Here is a 16,739-nt window from a genome sequence, read left to right as displayed (position 1 = left end):
CCTGGCTGAATCCAGCACAATCTAGCATCTGTATTTTTAAGCACCAGTCTCCTTTTGCCCTCTCCCTCTTTCTGCACTTCATTTGTTCCCTGCCCTGCTCCCCCCCCCCCAAGACACTGTTTTGGTTCAGGTTTGGGGGCACTGTGCTCAAAGTGCACTGATAGTTTTGTCAGTGATCTGTGTGTCTCTGTGTACAGGAATTGCTGTATTAGACCACACAAAGCATTCGGTCTAGATCTGTGCTTTGTTCCTAGCAGCAGCCAGTATCGTATACCTGAAGAATACTAGAACAGAAAGGCCATGCAGAGGTGCAACGAAAATGATTCGGGGACTTTTGAGTTCATGTCTACGGACTGCGCTTTTCCATGAGCTTGTCCAGTCACTTTCTGAACCACATAACGTCTTTAGCATTCACAATATTTTGTGGTATTGAGTCCCCAGTTTAACTGTGTGTGACATGAAGTGTCTTGTGTTTTTGTTTATGTTGAACTAGTTATCATGTTTTTCACCTATTCACCCTACTCTGTGTGCTGGGAGGTAGCATAAGGCATTGCTGGCGTGTTGACTGACTTTGTGAATCACACTTTAAACTAACAAACTGAGGTTGGGGTGCAAAGCCGTGACGCTAGTGTACTCACAAGCACCAGGGTGGATGAGAACTTCCCTAATCTACCTGATGGAAAGCCTAACCAGAGGAGATGCATTAGTGGACCTGTTGCTCACCAGAACAAAGGAACTTACTGGAAAAGTCAAGATTGGTAGTAGCCTGGGCTGTAGTGATCATGCCCTGGTGGAATTCATGATCTCGAAGGATATAGGCTGGGTGAAAGTATAGTCAGGACTCTCAACCTTAGGAAAGCAAACTTTCAGTTGTTTAAGGCAGTGGTGGATGGGACACCCGGGGGAAAAAGCCCTCGGGGATAAAGGAGTAGAAGAGGGTTGGCAGCTGTTTAAAGTCACTTTTCTTAGAGCACAAAAAATATTGATTCCCACGTGTGAGAAATCAGACAAGGAAGGCAGGAGACTAGCGTGGCTAAGGACCTCCTGGTTAAACTAAAACACAAGAGGGAAATGCATAGAATGCAGAAGCAGGGGCCACATGTCCTGGGAGTGATGTAGGGATATTGCCTGGTGGTGTGGTTTAATCCCAGACAGCGACTAAGTACCACACAGCCACTTGTTCACCTTTTCCTTCCCCAGCAGTGGAGGAGAATCGGAGGAAAAGACAAGGAAAACTCATAGGTTGAGATAAAAACCATTCAATATTTGAAAATAAACAAATCATACTAAGAAAACCAGTAATGCTAACAATACCATTAATACTAATATTAATACTAACAATATGTAATTAAAAAAATACTACTACTAATAATGAAAATAATGGGAAAAAACGATGATACAATTGCTCACCACCCACCACCAAACAATGCCCAGCAAGTTCCTAAGTAGTGAGAGCCAGAGCTGGAGAGCCTGAGAGAGAGATCATGCCGGAGCAAGCCCCAGCAAGGGAGAGACCAGCCGAGAGAGACTGACCTCCCGGCCCAACCCCCAGTTTATATACTGAGCATGACATTTTATGAATGGTCATAAAATGACCCCCTTTGGTCAGTTGGGGTCAGCTGTCTTTGTAGAGAAGAAGCTGGGAACACTGGTGCAATACGAGAAACTAAAAAAATCCTTCAGTTGGTATAAACATTCCTTAGCATCAACTGAAAATATTAGTATGTTATCAATATTTTTCTCAGCACAACCAAAACATAGCTTCATAGTAGCTACTCTGAGGAAAATTAACTCTATCCCAACCAAACCCTGCACATTCTTCTTATGAGAAGCAATAGGTGGGTAGCAATATTTTGTCATAATTTTACACATCATATTTATAGTTAAAATAGTGAACATTTTAAACTCTGTGAAGGAGCAATACATCTAGCTAACTGGTATCTGGCTAAAATAAATGCTTTTTTCTGAAACTATTATTTCTTTTTCTATCCTCAATATTAACATTTAATTTTAGAATTACACAGATGTTAGAATGTTATGGATAATGGTTGTAGATGAAATGTGGATTCAGATTTGACAGGTCCCTGACAGGACCCATCAGGGAACAGAGCATATTTCTTCTCATTTTCTGGAAGTTTATTATACAGTGGGGCCTCTTCAGCCTGTGTCACCTCCTCCTCTGGTGACATTCTAAAGTCTTTGCCTTCTGGCCAGTCCATGATCACTTGCAAGATTCCTGGGTGACTGGGGTTTCCTGGGAATGTAGGAATGGTATCAGGAAAGCAAAAGCACAGCTGGAGCTAAATTTGTCAGTGGGTGTGAAGAAGAATAATAAAGGTTTCTATGGGTATGTTAGAACTGGAAGACAGCAGAAATTCTACACTCACACTCTCCCCCTCCCCCCCCTTTTTTTTCCCCCAAATGAAAGTTGTCTAATGACAACTGACATGGAGAATAGTGAAGTAGTACTAAACCATTTTTATGCATCCTTTTTCATTGGCAGTTGTTCTTCCCACATCTCTCGAGTCCCTGAATCTAAAGGCAGGGACTGTGGGAATGAAGTCCCACTCATCATAGGAGAAAATCAGGTTCAAGATCATCTGAGGAACCTGAATGTACAAGTCCATGGGTCTCGATGAGATGCATCCGGCATCTAGAGACAACTGGCAGATGTAATCATTAAGCTGTTCTGGCAATCAGGCATAGTCCCCAGTGGCTGGTAAAAAGGAAACATCACATCCCTTTTTAAAAAGGACGACTCTGGGAACTATGGACCACTGAGCCTCACCTCAGTGCCCAGTAAGGTCATGCAACAGATCTTCCTGGAAGCTATGTCAAAGCATACGGATAACAGGGAGGTGTCTGGAGACAGACAACATAGCTTCACCAAGGGCAAATCATGCCTGGCTAATCCAGTAGCCTTCTATGGTGGAGTGACTTTGGTGGATAAGAGAAGAGCAACTGATGTCCTTTATCTTAGCTTCTGTAAGGCCTTCGATGAGGTCCCATACAAAAGTTCTGCTTGACTTCCCTGCTACTTTTACCTGTCAGATTTTTTTTTTTCAAATGTTTTGTATTGTTTCTTCTTCTGCTCTCATCTTGGGTTCAATTGTTTTTAAAAGCTGTGTTTTTCCTTATATGATGGAGACTGCAAGAGAAATAAGAACAAAAGCAGTAGAATGTGATACTTCTGTGTTGTGATTTTGTCAGTGTCACTGATGATGCTCAACTGTATGGTGAGGTGGACACATGAGAAGGGAGAGCCATCTTACGAACAGACCTGGGCAGGCTGGAAGAGTGGGCAAGCAAGAGCAGTATATTTATTCATGAGTCAGAGAGGTGATTTGAATATGGGATCTTACCTTGTTGTCCACTGATTGATGTAATCTTCAAGTCCATTGATTTTCTTATTAGTAAAGCAAACTTTACTGCTACAAAAGGCAAAGTAAACATTTTCCTACATTTTCTTCTGTCTTGTTACTGCTAAAGCAGCTTGCTAGGTTGCTTTAAATGATCATTCTCTCTAAAAAAGAGTGAACAAGCTTCAGGTGTTTGTGAGAAACTTTATATATACATTTAAGTCAGTTCTGGAAAGTCAGTTCTTGATCATGTCTGTACTCAGCGATAGGTGTCACAAGGAAATGGAAGATTCCTGCTCTGAGTGTACTGCATGTGTTAATATTGCTACCACAAAAGCCTTTAAAATGGTCCAAAAGTTCTGATACTTGTTGTGGTCATAACTCTTCAATCCTAAAGAGAGTGCAGCAGAATAACTTTTGGATCCACTTCTTCAATGACATTACTGGTATATTTCTTCCGATGTGCTACTAATTCTCACTTTTTGAGACACTAGCGAAGTCATTTGTGAAATTCTGCAGCACACCAGTAATTCAAATTTGCAAAACAGCTGTGTTAAACTGTCTACTTTTGTTTATTATGTACTAGAACTTATTATGAGAGCAAATAGCAATTTTGAGCATGTGTAAGTGTACTGCAGCTGATGCTCCTTATTTAAAACATCTCTAAGGTCGTGCCTAACCAGTTTCATGTGTTGATGAAGGACTGTTGTTCTTTGATATGGAATGGTGATTATGGAACACATAGCTGATGCTCAACTCCTGTTGTTAGCCATGAACAAAGCTGCAAATAAAGTGAGAACTGTTTTCATATTTTGAAAACAACGCGAGGAGAAATGCCAAATGCTTTAGTGTTGCTGTAGGATACGAATCCTCAAGGGCATTTCTTTTGATTTGAAGTGTATGGCCAGTGTAATTTGCACTGTAGAATTCTGAAGAACTTTGCAAATTGTAGGGAATAAAGCTTCCTTATCAGAGAGACTGAACAAAAATGTCTGTTTGCTAGGTCTGATCAATAGGAACAAATTAATCAGAATTTGTGATGCCGTAAATCAAAATTAAAATTTAAAATCGTTGTATTTACCATTCACTGAGTTCTTAAACCGTTTTTACAATTTTCATTGTGTTCTTTTTATAAACCAGTAACTTTCTGTTTCGGAAATTGTGCAACATTTCCATTCATTTTTTTTCTATGAGTTCATTCTTCCCTCAATATTTTAACAAGTCAAAGTCAGGTTTTTTACATACTTTGCACTTTCATATGAATTATACAGATTTATTCCAAATCACAGAAAAGTTTGTCTTGCAGTAAGGAGCCTGTTAGTTCATCACTGTTCCCAGGTATGTCCAGTAATTGTGTCCTTACTATCAACAGAGATATGAGAGGTTCAGTGATGAAACAAATAATAAAGTGTATGTACAAAAGTTGTTGGGTTTTGGTTTTAAATCAAGATGTTGTATAATTGTGACTGTTCTGACAGTGCTTAGCTGTTGTCTGTGTTTGAGGAATGTGTTACCGTCATTGCTCAGGAGAAACTACTATGAGTGTGTGTCTGTTTTCTGAGTGCTGTCTTTTGAGAACAGGATTTTAATAGGGTTATTTTTCTTCAATTTTTTTAGCATTTGCCCTTGCTGAGTTGATTGACAATTCTCTGTCAGCTACATCCCAAAATACTGGTATTCGGAGCATACAGATAAAATTGGTAAGAGAGAAATAGTCTTCTTTTTTTCAGGCGTATTTTGCATTATCCTTTTTTTTTTTTTTAATTTCCTGGTGCTCCTTGTTTCTCTTTTTTTTTTCTTTTTTTTTCTCCTCCTCCCCCCAGTTATTTGATGATGCCCAAGGAAAACCAGCTGTTGCTGTGATCGATAATGGAAGAGGAATGACTTCTAAACAGCTTAACAACTGGGCTGTGTATAGATTGTCAAAGTTTACAAGACAAGGTGACTTCGAGAGGTTAGAAAGTTTTAATAATTTTTACAACTGCATTCTGTGTTCTGCAGAGGGTTTTTAACAGTGCGTTCATCTGTTACCTGGAAACCTTTCAGTAATGCATTAAGCAATGCATTCAATGTCTGTTATGCTACTGGAATAGTGGATACAGAGGTTTGGTTAGGTTTTCTTTTTTTTTTTTTCCTTAATCATGTACAGTATAATGCAAAATCATACCTGAAGATGTGTGTCATTTTTGAAGGAGGCTAGGCAAAATAAAAGTTTTGCACTTAAAGAAGAAATTGGAGGTTTATGATGGGTTTTTCTACGTATATGAATGCATTTTACAGTTCTGAATCTGTTCTCAGGAGGTCATCCACCTGCACAGCCAGACAGGTTTTTTTGCTTTGGAAGCATCTCCAAATATAACGACTAATATCTATCAAACAACTGGAGATGAATGCATAAAAATTGACTCTGCCTCACCTAGTCATTTGTAAATAAATTGACTGCTTTTTGAAATCGCTGTACGTGAATTTAGTAACAGTAGAAATGTACGGTATTTTTAAACTACTGGTTTAAACTGTAGGTTGACCACATTCAGTGAGTATGTAGCTGTAAATTATACCAAGATACCATCCACACCTTGTTTTCATTTCGGACTGTTACAATTTAAAAAGAGATGTTTGTCCTCCTATTAGCTTAAACTGGGTAAGACTGTTCATCCATCAAAACTGATTTAGAAGATGTGGAATGTAATTACTGATGGCATAAGTAGTCTCTCCAAGACTGTGGCATTATTGGCATTATTTCCCATTTTGGCTCGAAAGTATTTCTGTAAAAGGATGTCAGAAAGATCAGGCTTCCTTTGTAAGCCGTTTTCATTTGCAGCAGCTTCACAGTTAGTATCTTGCCATGGTCGAAGGAAGAGCATTGAGGGTTTTGCCTTTTATCATCTACCATAAAAACTCCTTATAATTGCAGTTACCCAGTACCTATTGCACAGACCTGTTGACCATGTCCCTGTTGCAGGGTTAGCAATGGAGAAGAGTGTTCAGAGTAACCATTTCTTTTTCTACCAGATTGTCACTGCCAGATATCTTCCTCTCTTTCACCTGAAATTCATTGTAAAAAAATTGTACCTATATAGTAACAGCAAAAGAGTTATTCAGATGTAAAAGTTGAGCTTGTATGACTGACTGAGATTTGGCTTGCTAGAAGGGACAGACATGCCTTATAAGATGACTTAGGAAAAGAGTTACTCTGTCATCCTTTTAAAAAGAATACATCAATCATTTTAGGCACTTACATGTTGCAATTATAGAAGGTGTAAAGTGGAGGATTTTTGAACAAACTGACTGCAGGAAGAATTTAATACAAGCTGTTTACATCAGAAGTGGGTTTTTTAATTACTTTTGTCTTGAGAAAATTTATTAAAGGCACTTTTATTCTCAGTGATCATTCAGGATATGTACGTCCTTTACCAGTGCCTCGTAGTTTAAACAGTGATATTTCCTATTTTGGAGTTGGAGGCAAACAAGCAGTGTTCTTCGTTGGACAGTCTGCCAGAGTAAGTAAATATCAGTCTTTATTTTATAACATTTTTACATGATTGCTACTATCTTTTAATCACAGCAAGGTGATTAATCGCAGCATTAAACTATTTTATTATGTTCATTTAAAATCTTATTTTAATTTTAAATACTGTTTCTTTAATAAAATCAGATGATAAGCAAACCTGCAGATTCTCAGGATGTTCATGAGCTTGTCCTTTCTAAAGAGGATTTTGAAAAAAAGGAGAAAAACAAAGAAGCAATATATAGCGGATACATTAGAAACAGAAAGGTAAACAGCCTTAACACTTTCTTTTCCGTAATTGAAAGCCTGCTTTTCTTTCAATCTTAACAGGATTTCACTGTGTAATATTCTTGTAAAACTTATCTGGGGATATCTTTATCTTACTGAATCATTTGCACCCTGGAGTATAAAAGGAAGTAATGGGAACCTTGAAGACAACTATAGCATAACACTTTATTTGTATGTGATTCTTTTTTCTCTTTTCAGTTTACCTTAAAGGACAGAAATACTGTATAGTTTGACATACCAGGTTAAGAAAAAGGTGTAACAAAACCTTTCTAAGAACAGCTTTTTTTTTTTTTTGGGTCTGAAACACCAAGAAAAATGTCTGTTCTTTGAAGTAGTAAGGAATAAATTACAGAAACAAACTGCTTATGTAGAAGAACTAATGTGCATATGGGAGAAGTCCAGCCAGATCAACAAAACCCAGTGGTTTCACAAATCTTTACTAATTTTGTAAAAGAAAGTAACTATTTTGCTGAAAACTAAAATGAACTGTCCTGATGGTCTTCATGGAGAGGAGTAGCTTAAGTAAAAAGCTAAGATAAGGAGAAAAACTGAAAAGAACTGTTCTTTAGACATTTTTGAGCAAGGAGATAAAGGTAAAGGTATAGCTAAGGGTGCAGATGGGAGCCTAACTGGGTGCTGTGTCTGATGAGCTGATCAGATCTTGGTAATAGCCATTATCTTGTGAATTATATCAATGTTCTTGGCCTTTTGTGTGGGTAAGACAGGAACAGGAGGTAAATAAGTTTTTTATCATGCCAATCTTGAGTCACTGATTCGTGACAAGGAATAAATCGTCAGAAATGTACACGTTGTTTTTGTAATCTGTGCAATAGAGATGAGGAGGTAGAGTCACAGAGATGGAAACTGAAAATAAAGGCAGACAAAATCTGTATTTTGTAGAGAGCACAAATGCTTTCCCTCTTCATTTGATATTAGCTCAAATATAGGCTGGACAGAAAAAGGATTGAGAGCAGCCCTGAGTAGGACATGAGAGTGTTGGTTGATGAGTAGCTTAATGTGAGCCAGTAACGTGCACTCACAGCCCAGAAAGCCAACCGTATCCTGGGCTGTATCAGGAGAAGTGTGGCCAGCAGGTTGAGGGAGGGGCTTCTCCCCCTCTGCTCTGCTCTTGTGGGACCCCACCTGGAGTGCTGCATCCAGCTGTGGAGCCCTCAACATCAGAAGGATATTGACCACTTGGAGCGAGTCCAGAGGAGGCCATGAAGATGCTCAGAGGGCTGGAGCACCTCTGCTATGGGGACAGGCTGAGAGAGTTGGGCTTGTCCAGCCTGGAGAAGAGAAGGCTCCGGGGAGCCCTTATAGCCCCTTCCAGTACCTGAAGGGGCCTACAAGGAAGCTGGGGGGGACTTTTTACAAGGGCCTGTAGTGATAGAACAAGGGGTAATGGGTTTAAATTGAAAGCGGGGAGGTTTAGATTCGATATCAGGAAGAAACTTTTCACAGATAGATCTATCCTTTCATGACTTAGTCATGTGTTTCCTTTTTGCTGGCTTTACTGCAAAACAAGGCATGAAGCTACATTTACTACAGCATAGAAAAGCCTACCTTCTCAGTTGTACGAATTTTTTGCAATTGCTATAAAGATCTTAGTCTTTGTATTAAAATTAGCTTATTTCCTGGATGCACCAAATGTAAAGGATTATCCACTGGCCCAACATGAAGCATGACATCAACTGCTGTGTTTCTGTTTATGATAGGAAACCTCCTATCATAACAGTAAGTGCATCCATCCGGGAAAAACAATCAGGACTTTCTGGAGTTGGGAACTTTTTCTGTGAGACTATTTGATATTTCATCTGGAACTGAAAAAAAATTCACCCTTTCTATTTCACAGCAGAAGCATGCTTCTTCCACTTCACTTTCTGTTACAGAAAGCAGCCTATCCATTTAAAAGCACCTTTTTTTTTTCTTGATTTTCTTAAAGACAGCCTATGTCTTGTACACATAATAGTCCCGTTTGATGGATGAGAAAGAACATAGATGTCACACAGTGCTGCATTAAACATGATTAAAGGGTTTTCTAGACTGAACACTTGAAATGTTATGTTGAAAATGAACTGGATCAGGGATGTCAGATTCTCCTTTTGTTGACTTTAATTTGGAATCTTTTATTTTAAGAATTAGTTGTTTGTGATACCTAGCATCATTTGTTCTTTAATTTTCAAAGCTGATAGGGGTTTAGAAATTAACTTTATCTTCCTGCTTTTATTATTTTACTCTTTTTGTAGCCATCTGACTCTAATCACATCACAAGTGATGATGAAAGATTTCTTCATAACCTAATATTAGAAGAAAGGGATAAAGAGAGTTTCACAGCAGTTATCATTACAGGTGTACAACCAGATCATATGCAGTACTTGAAAAACTACTTTCATCTTTGGACAAGGCAGCTGGCGTAAGTTCATGATTTAAAAGTGGACTACTAAGTCAGATAATTATGAATTACTTCCTTTTTGTAATCGGTCATTGGCTTTATTCCTGTTAAGGCTGTTGATACCTGTTTTGTTGATGCCACAATTAGACTTCCTAGCTAACTGATTTCACAGAAACTAGCACAACTGACTGGGGGCCCCCATCCAAAGAAAGATGTTTACTGACATCAGTTTCAGTGTAGCTTGCTAATCAGTACATAATTTCCCAATCAAATTATTGATAACCTATTCAATTAAGTAGTTATGCTATTAATGTAATAATTAAATACCTAATTATTAATAACTTGATAAGTTACTGTTCTCACAGCTGTGCTCCTAACCTTGATATCTAGTTTTGTGGGAGTTTTTGGTGTTGGTTTTTTTTTTTTTTGGTAGTATTTTTTTATTTAAAAAACTACGCTTTATCCCTATTTTAGAGGGGGGCTGATGTATGGTACTGTCCATTCAGTACTATAGTAGTCATGAGCAGGCGTGCAGAGTTTGGAGGTGTGGAAGCATGTGGTAGCTGTGAACCTTCTGAACTTATCTGTTAAGATGATGGATTTGTGAATGTAAACTGAACTATGAAGCCATGGCCCAATTTTGAAATCTGGCAAACCATAGAACTTGGTTTAGTGCAGCGGATGTTGGAAGCAAAGTGATTATAAATACTTGCAGGTGCATTTAACTTCCTTCCTGCCTCCAGGCCTGTTGACTTGTATAATCTCATTTTTTACACTAACAACAAACCACCATCCTGAGGTTTAAGGACTCAGTCTTAGAAGTTGGAAGAATTAGCTAGCTTGCTGAAAAGTTGAAGTAATTGGGATTAAGTTCCTCAGCTTTCTCATGTAGCCATGTAACAATCATAATTTTTTTCACTAAGTATTTTTTTCCAACTCGTAATGTTCTTAATTATTTTATCAAAAATTTGACCCTAATATGATTATTTCTGAAGGAGATGAGAGTTGAAAGCAGTGAAGAGGAGTCACTTGCTTCCTTTAGTAAATCTTATGTACCAGATATGTACGTTGTCAATGAGTTTATTTGTAATAATGTATTAAAATAATATTGTTACTGAAATATAACAAATATAGTTATATTTTAATAGAAAAAGTTTATTTAAATTTTTGAAAATTATAATATGCAATTTTTTATTTCACTTTCTGAGGCTTATTTTTCATGTAAAATAAATTTCAGACATATCTATCACTATTATATCCATGGACCAAAAGGAAATGAAACTAATGCGATAACAAAAGACATAAGCCCTTTTAACAACATTGACATTCAGGTAAAAGATTTTCTACTTATTAGTAGCACTTCTTTGATGGCAATTTATTTCATACTGTGCCTGTTTCTCTTTAATCATGTGTTTTGAACTACAACATCATTTTAAGGTGTGTATGTAATTTAATTTTTAAAACCCAATACTATTTATCATTGCAGCGTAGAAACTAATTCATTTTACTGACAGTTAAGACATAAATATCCTGAATGCTCATTACTGTAGGTTTTTTGGTCTAAGGAAAATCAAATTGTTTTATTTTTTTTGCAGATTTCAATGTTCGAAAAAGGAAAAGTACCAAAGATTGTCAATCTTAGGGAGATCAAAGATGACATGCAGACATTGTATATAAATACTGCAGCAGATAGTTTTGAGTTTAAGGCACATGTTGAAGGAGAAGGTATAGTGGAAGGCATCATCCGATACCATCCCTTCCTCTATGATAAAGAAACATACCCTGATGATCCAAGTTTTCCATCAAGTGAGTGAAATGTTTCGCTTCTTATCAGTCCTATTATAGACAGTCCTACTACTCTAAATGTTGTAATTAAATAGAAAAGAGAATAATTTAAATTGCAGTATAAATTACTACCTAATTTATGTTGTGGCAGAACTGGAATGTTCACATACTTTTGGATGAGCAAATCCTGTGAACAAATTGGCTGTTGCAGTAACTTGCTCATGTAAACCTGATCTTTGACATAACACCATGTGATTTCAAACAATAAACTTCTATGTAATGCTGTCTGATTGAAACATTTCCACTTTCTGACTGTTAGATCTTTGCTCTGAGAAAGTAATGAAATGCCAGCAGTTTGATTCAGGAGTTTCTAACATCAGAATACCGCAGAGGACAACATGTAGTCCAAGTTCTTAATTTTAAATTTGTTTTATCCAGTCTTGATGAGTTTTCAGATGCTAGGGTTTTAAAATAATTTGTCTTGGTGATTTTGTTTTGGGGTTTTGGTTTGGGGTGGGTTTTTTTGACAAAACAAATACTGAATTTAATTGTGACAAGATTTTTTTTATCAGAACATCAGTTGAAATGAAAAAGGAAAAATAATATTTATTCAAATTTGAAATTTGCAAATTTGGTATATTATTCAATCCCTGTTGAAAAAAAGATTTCCTTGGGTTTTCTGCTTAGTATTTCTTAAGCCTAAAAAATAAATCCTAATACTGGGTATACCTAGCTTGATATCATGTGTACTGCTACTCTGCCTAACTTAGTAAGTATAGATAATACTTAATTTAGACTGTTCTATTAGTTGATATTAGTTTTTTAAGAAATTTATTGATGGAGACTGTCTTCTTTTTAATCAAGAATTAAGCGATGATGATGATGACGACTGCATTATAGTAGAAAAGGGTGCCAGAGGTAAAAGGCCTATTTTTGAATGTTTTTGGAATGGAAGATTAATACCATACACGACTGTGGAAGAGTAAGTTGCAATCTGTTTCTACAGTGTAAACCAGTCTGTTTGTGTAATGTAAACCTCTCGTTATAAAATAGGTTTTCAATGTCTTTCTCCTTTCGTTTTAAGTTTTGACTGGTGCGCTCCTCCAAAGAAGAGAGGATTGGCACCAATTGAATGCTACAACAGGATATCTGGTGCGTTATTTACCAATGACAAGTTCCAGGTCAGCACGAACAAACTCACTTTCATGGATCTGGAGCTGAAGCTGAAAGATAAGAACACTCTGTTCACAAGAATCTTCAATGGACAGGTGATCATTTTATTCTGTTAAGTATTTCTTCTTGGCAAAAGTTTAATGCATGTGATAGAGAAACTTTATTCACTGGTCATTTGTTTATGTCACTGAATATTGCCTGGTTTCTGAAGAACTTTAACCTCTCTCACTTCAGCAGGCCTTCATGGCAAGCACTTCTCTCAGTTTTGAGTAGTAAAGCTGACTCTTTAAACTTTATTTTTTTCAGATTTAGTCTTTTTCCTTTTACTTTCTTAAATGACGACTTTATCTAGCTGTTATATCATAGAATCGTAGAATCATAGAATGGTTTGGGTTGGAAGGGACCTCAAAGATCATCAAGTTCCAACCCCCCAGCCATGGGCAGGGACACCTTCCACTAGACCAGGTTGCTCAAAGCCACATCCAGCCTGGCCTTGAACACTTCCAGGGATGGGGCATCCACAGCTTCTCTGGGCAGCCTGTGCCAGTGCCTCACCACCCTCTCTGTGAAGAACTTCTTCCTGCTATCTAATCTAAACCTCCCCGTTTTCAATTTGAACCCGTTACCCCTTGTCCTGTCACTACAGGCTCTTGTAAAAAGTCCTCTCCCAGCCCCCTTGTAGGCCCCTTCAGGTACTGGAAAGCTGCAATGAGGTCTCCTCGGAGCCTCCTCTTCCCCAGGCTGAACAAGCCCAGTTCTTGCCTCTTCATGGAGGAATATGGGTGCAGGGGAAACACTTTCTCTGGCTTGAAGTGTAGCTTTCTTAAAATTTTGTAGTGTTTTCAAGCTCAAGAATCTTGGTTTTTTTGAGTGCAGTATTGCTATACTCTTGAAAGTGTTCATTCTTCTGAAGTTGTCAGATTTAAATTTTGTAATACATTAATAATATGTATTTCGTATTCTCTTTATAGGAGCAGCGAATGAAAATTGACAGAGAATTTGCTTTGTGGCTCAAAGACTGTCATGAAAAATATGACAAACAGATAAAATTCACTGTCTTTAAAGGAATAACTACACGTACTGATTTACCATCCAAAAGAATGCAGAGTCCTTGGACAATGTATGCTGCAATAGAGTGGGATGGGAAAACATACAAAACTGGACAGCTGGTAAGCTAGTTGCTCACTGAAGTTGGAGTTTTGTTTGGTTTGTATTAGAGCATTTGATCCCTGTAAAAGGCAAATCCTACACATTTGATGAAGTTATGTGTTGACATTAATTGTAGTCTTCTCTTTACAGGTGAAAACTATTAAGACTCTTCCAATATTCTATGGAAGTATTCAGAAATTTTTTTTGTATGGAGATCATGATGGAGATATATTTGCCACTGGAGGAGAGGTTCAGATTGCTTTGGTAAGACAAATAGAAAAAGGATTCACACACCTAGTATGCATATGGAATCTTTAAACATAACCCTGGGTCAGATAATTTAAATGACTTAAATAGATGTTGCAAATTATGGTGGTTTTTTTGAGATTCGTCAGTCTAGAAATAATGAAACTGCTTAGTGATACTAGTTTTAATGTACATATTTTAAACCCCTTATTCATTATCAATGGTCTGATTTGTTTAAATTTGCATATGAAATAGAGTATCACAGTTGGCAGGTAGTATTTGTTAGCATATTGCATTATATCTGTGCCTACTTGTCTAGTTTCTTGATAGAGAGGTCTTTCTTCTCTGATGTATTATAATCTGATTGTTTTTTAACTGCGCTCAATTTTTTTCAGGAACCTCAGACGTTGTATGCTGAAACGAAAACTGTTCCAATCTCAAAACTTGACAGAACAGTGTCTGAAAAGGCTGTTAAAAAATACATAGAGGATGAAATGGCAAGGTAAGCTCTAAATTGTAATTATTTATTTTCAGATAAATAAAAAGAAAAATAAACAGTTTGAGTTATTTTTTCAGGAGCAAAACCAAGTTCAGTTTTATTCCCAAATGGGAAAGCAGTCAGCTGTTTCAGTAGAAACAAAAAACACAGCTAGAACTCTAAACCAAGAAGAAATAGTTCAAGGGGTTTTTTTTGGTTGTTGGTTTGAGTTTTTTGTTTGTTTTTTGTTTTCCCCTGGGGTCACAGCCTCCTTTGGGCATCCTCCTGCTCCAGTGGGTGGGCCTCCCTGGGCTGCAGGGGGGGCTCTGCTGCTCCATGACCCTCCATGGCTGCAGGGGCACAGCCTGCCCTCTCACCGCAGGCTGCAGGGGAGCCTTTGCTCTGGCAGCTGGAGCACCTCCTCCCCCTCCTTCTCCACTGACCTGCATGTCTGCAGGGCTGTTCGTCTCACATACTCCTCTCTTCTGGCTGCTGTTCGGAAGCAGGGGTTTTTTTCCCTTAAACATGTTATCCCAGAGGTATTATGCTGGTGGCCTCGGCCTTGGACAGTGGAAGGTCCATCTTGGAACCATCTGGCATTGGCTCTTTCTGACACAGGGGAACCTTCTCGCAACTTCTTGCAAAAGCCACCCCTGTAGCCTCCACAGCTACCAAAACCTTGCCACGCAAACCCAGTACATTAACTCACAGAAAAAACGTTAATTTTTTTCTTTTTCACTAGGCTTCCTGACAAATTATCAGTAACATGGCCTGAAGGAGACGAATTATTACCAGATGAAACAAGATTTGCTGGTACACCAATAGGTATACTTTTTTATTCCAAATACTGAGAAGCAAAATGTGAATTAAAAATATATTATACACTCTTGGGAAAAAAACCCCAAGCATACATAAATCTCCTATCATTTATAATATACAGCATGTTTTAAAAGTCCATCATTTTTCCTTTTAAATATAGGAGCATTAAGAATAGAAATTTTGAATAAAAAAGGAGAAGCAATGCAAAAACTTCCGGGTACAAGCCACGGAGGTTCAAAGAAACTACTTGTTGAGCTCAAGGTTATTTTACATTGTAAGTATTTTGGTATATTTAACTGAGTCTTTATTGTTTTAAAAATGCATAATGGATAATATGTTTCTTTGTGTTATATATGTGTAATACACATTAGAATTTGATAGATGGATATAGCTTTTAATTTTAAGGACAATATCCTATCAGAGCATGTAGTTTTCCAAAGCCATATTTAATGAAATGGTAATTGCTTCAATGCCAAATGTTTGTCTTAATCCTAAATTATGATTACAACCTCTGTCACATGTAAGGAGACCCTGTCAGTTCCAGGTTGTGTACTTAATATGCGTAAGAACATGTTTAACATGGGTAATGTTTCTGTAATTAACATAGAACAATTCACGTTGAGCTGCATAAAAATAGGGACCAGACTTGTTCAGTATCTAATGTAAAGTCATTTCAGAATTTAAAAAAAATCAGGTTTCCTGTGAGTTACTGTTTTGTTGTTTCCATTTTATGGGTGCTTCACTTGATACTTTTATACTGCATTTGTGAAGAATTGCATTCTCTCCCAGGCAACTGAAGTTATTCAGTTATGTGTTGAACACAGAATTAGAACACTAAATTTTCTGAAAACTTCAATCCTGCAGATGTCAAATTTATCTGAAATTTATAAAGACTGGAAATCTTGTTTGCCTTGTTTCCTCCCATATACAGTAGGAAAATCCAATTCCTTTAATGGTTGTAAAAATACCTTTCTGAAGCACTGCCGTTACTGTTGTGATATATGTCAAAGGAAGCCAAATGGAAGTATCTTAGCTTCAGTTTGGTATACCTGTCATAAGACTACACGTGGTATTTTAATGGCACTTGTATGGGGACTCTCTGCTTTGCATGTCCATTGGCCAAGGTCATGTGCTGGGGCATAAAAGAGATTGGAATTGGAAAAAAAGAAAATGTTCACATAATGCAGATGATTAGACTGTGTTTGCCAACAGCCTGGGGGACAAATCAGTGTGTTGCAACCTTAACTAAGGTAGACAGTTCTGACTTCAGAATGTATAAACTTGGAAGAGGTACGGTGTTTCGATTGTTGTGTTCGGTCGGTGTTCTTGCTAGGAGAAATAAAACTAGGCTTGCCTTTTGCCTCCAATCACTGAAACATCTATCTTCAGACCTTTTGTCTCTCCTGACCACTTCGATTCGTTGGTGGAAATTTGTACTTATTTTTTACTGTTTCCTATCTTAAAATTTTTGTCTTTAGTCAGTTTAGGATAATCCCACTGTTCTTTACTGGAATCATGAATAAATCCTGTAAGTGACAG

The 16,739-nt window shown here is 37.5% G+C and overlaps 1 protein-coding gene across 1 annotated transcript in view; it reads left to right on the top strand.

Annotated features, from left to right (window-relative positions):
* Positions 1-2,807: 2,807 nt before the first annotated feature.
* SMCHD1 (structural maintenance of chromosomes flexible hinge domain containing 1) overlaps positions 2,808-16,739 on the top strand; it is a 64,595-nt gene continuing 50,663 nt past the window's right edge. Inside the window, exons 1-15 of the mRNA XM_010151270.1 lie at positions 2,808-2,985; positions 4,977-5,059; positions 5,183-5,313; positions 6,745-6,859; positions 7,015-7,134; positions 9,405-9,571; positions 10,788-10,881; positions 11,146-11,356; positions 12,200-12,317; positions 12,420-12,603; positions 13,480-13,677; positions 13,808-13,921; positions 14,299-14,405; positions 15,124-15,206; positions 15,361-15,474. Of these exons, the coding sequence (XP_010149572.1) occupies positions 2,808-2,985; positions 4,977-5,059; positions 5,183-5,313; positions 6,745-6,859; positions 7,015-7,134; positions 9,405-9,571; positions 10,788-10,881; positions 11,146-11,356; positions 12,200-12,317; positions 12,420-12,603; positions 13,480-13,677; positions 13,808-13,921; positions 14,299-14,405; positions 15,124-15,206; positions 15,361-15,474 (2,017 nt within the window). The remainder of the gene's footprint in view (positions 2,986-4,976; positions 5,060-5,182; positions 5,314-6,744; positions 6,860-7,014; positions 7,135-9,404; positions 9,572-10,787; positions 10,882-11,145; positions 11,357-12,199; positions 12,318-12,419; positions 12,604-13,479; positions 13,678-13,807; positions 13,922-14,298; positions 14,406-15,123; positions 15,207-15,360; positions 15,475-16,739) is intronic.

Source organism: Eurypyga helias, unplaced genomic scaffold (genome assembly GCF_000690775.1).
Source record: "Eurypyga helias isolate BGI_N326 unplaced genomic scaffold, ASM69077v1 scaffold1850, whole genome shotgun sequence".
NCBI lineage: Eukaryota > Metazoa > Chordata > Aves > Eurypygiformes > Eurypygidae > Eurypyga > Eurypyga helias.
The sequence above is the reverse complement of the archived record's forward strand: the minus strand, read 5'-3'. Positions and strand labels throughout refer to the sequence as shown.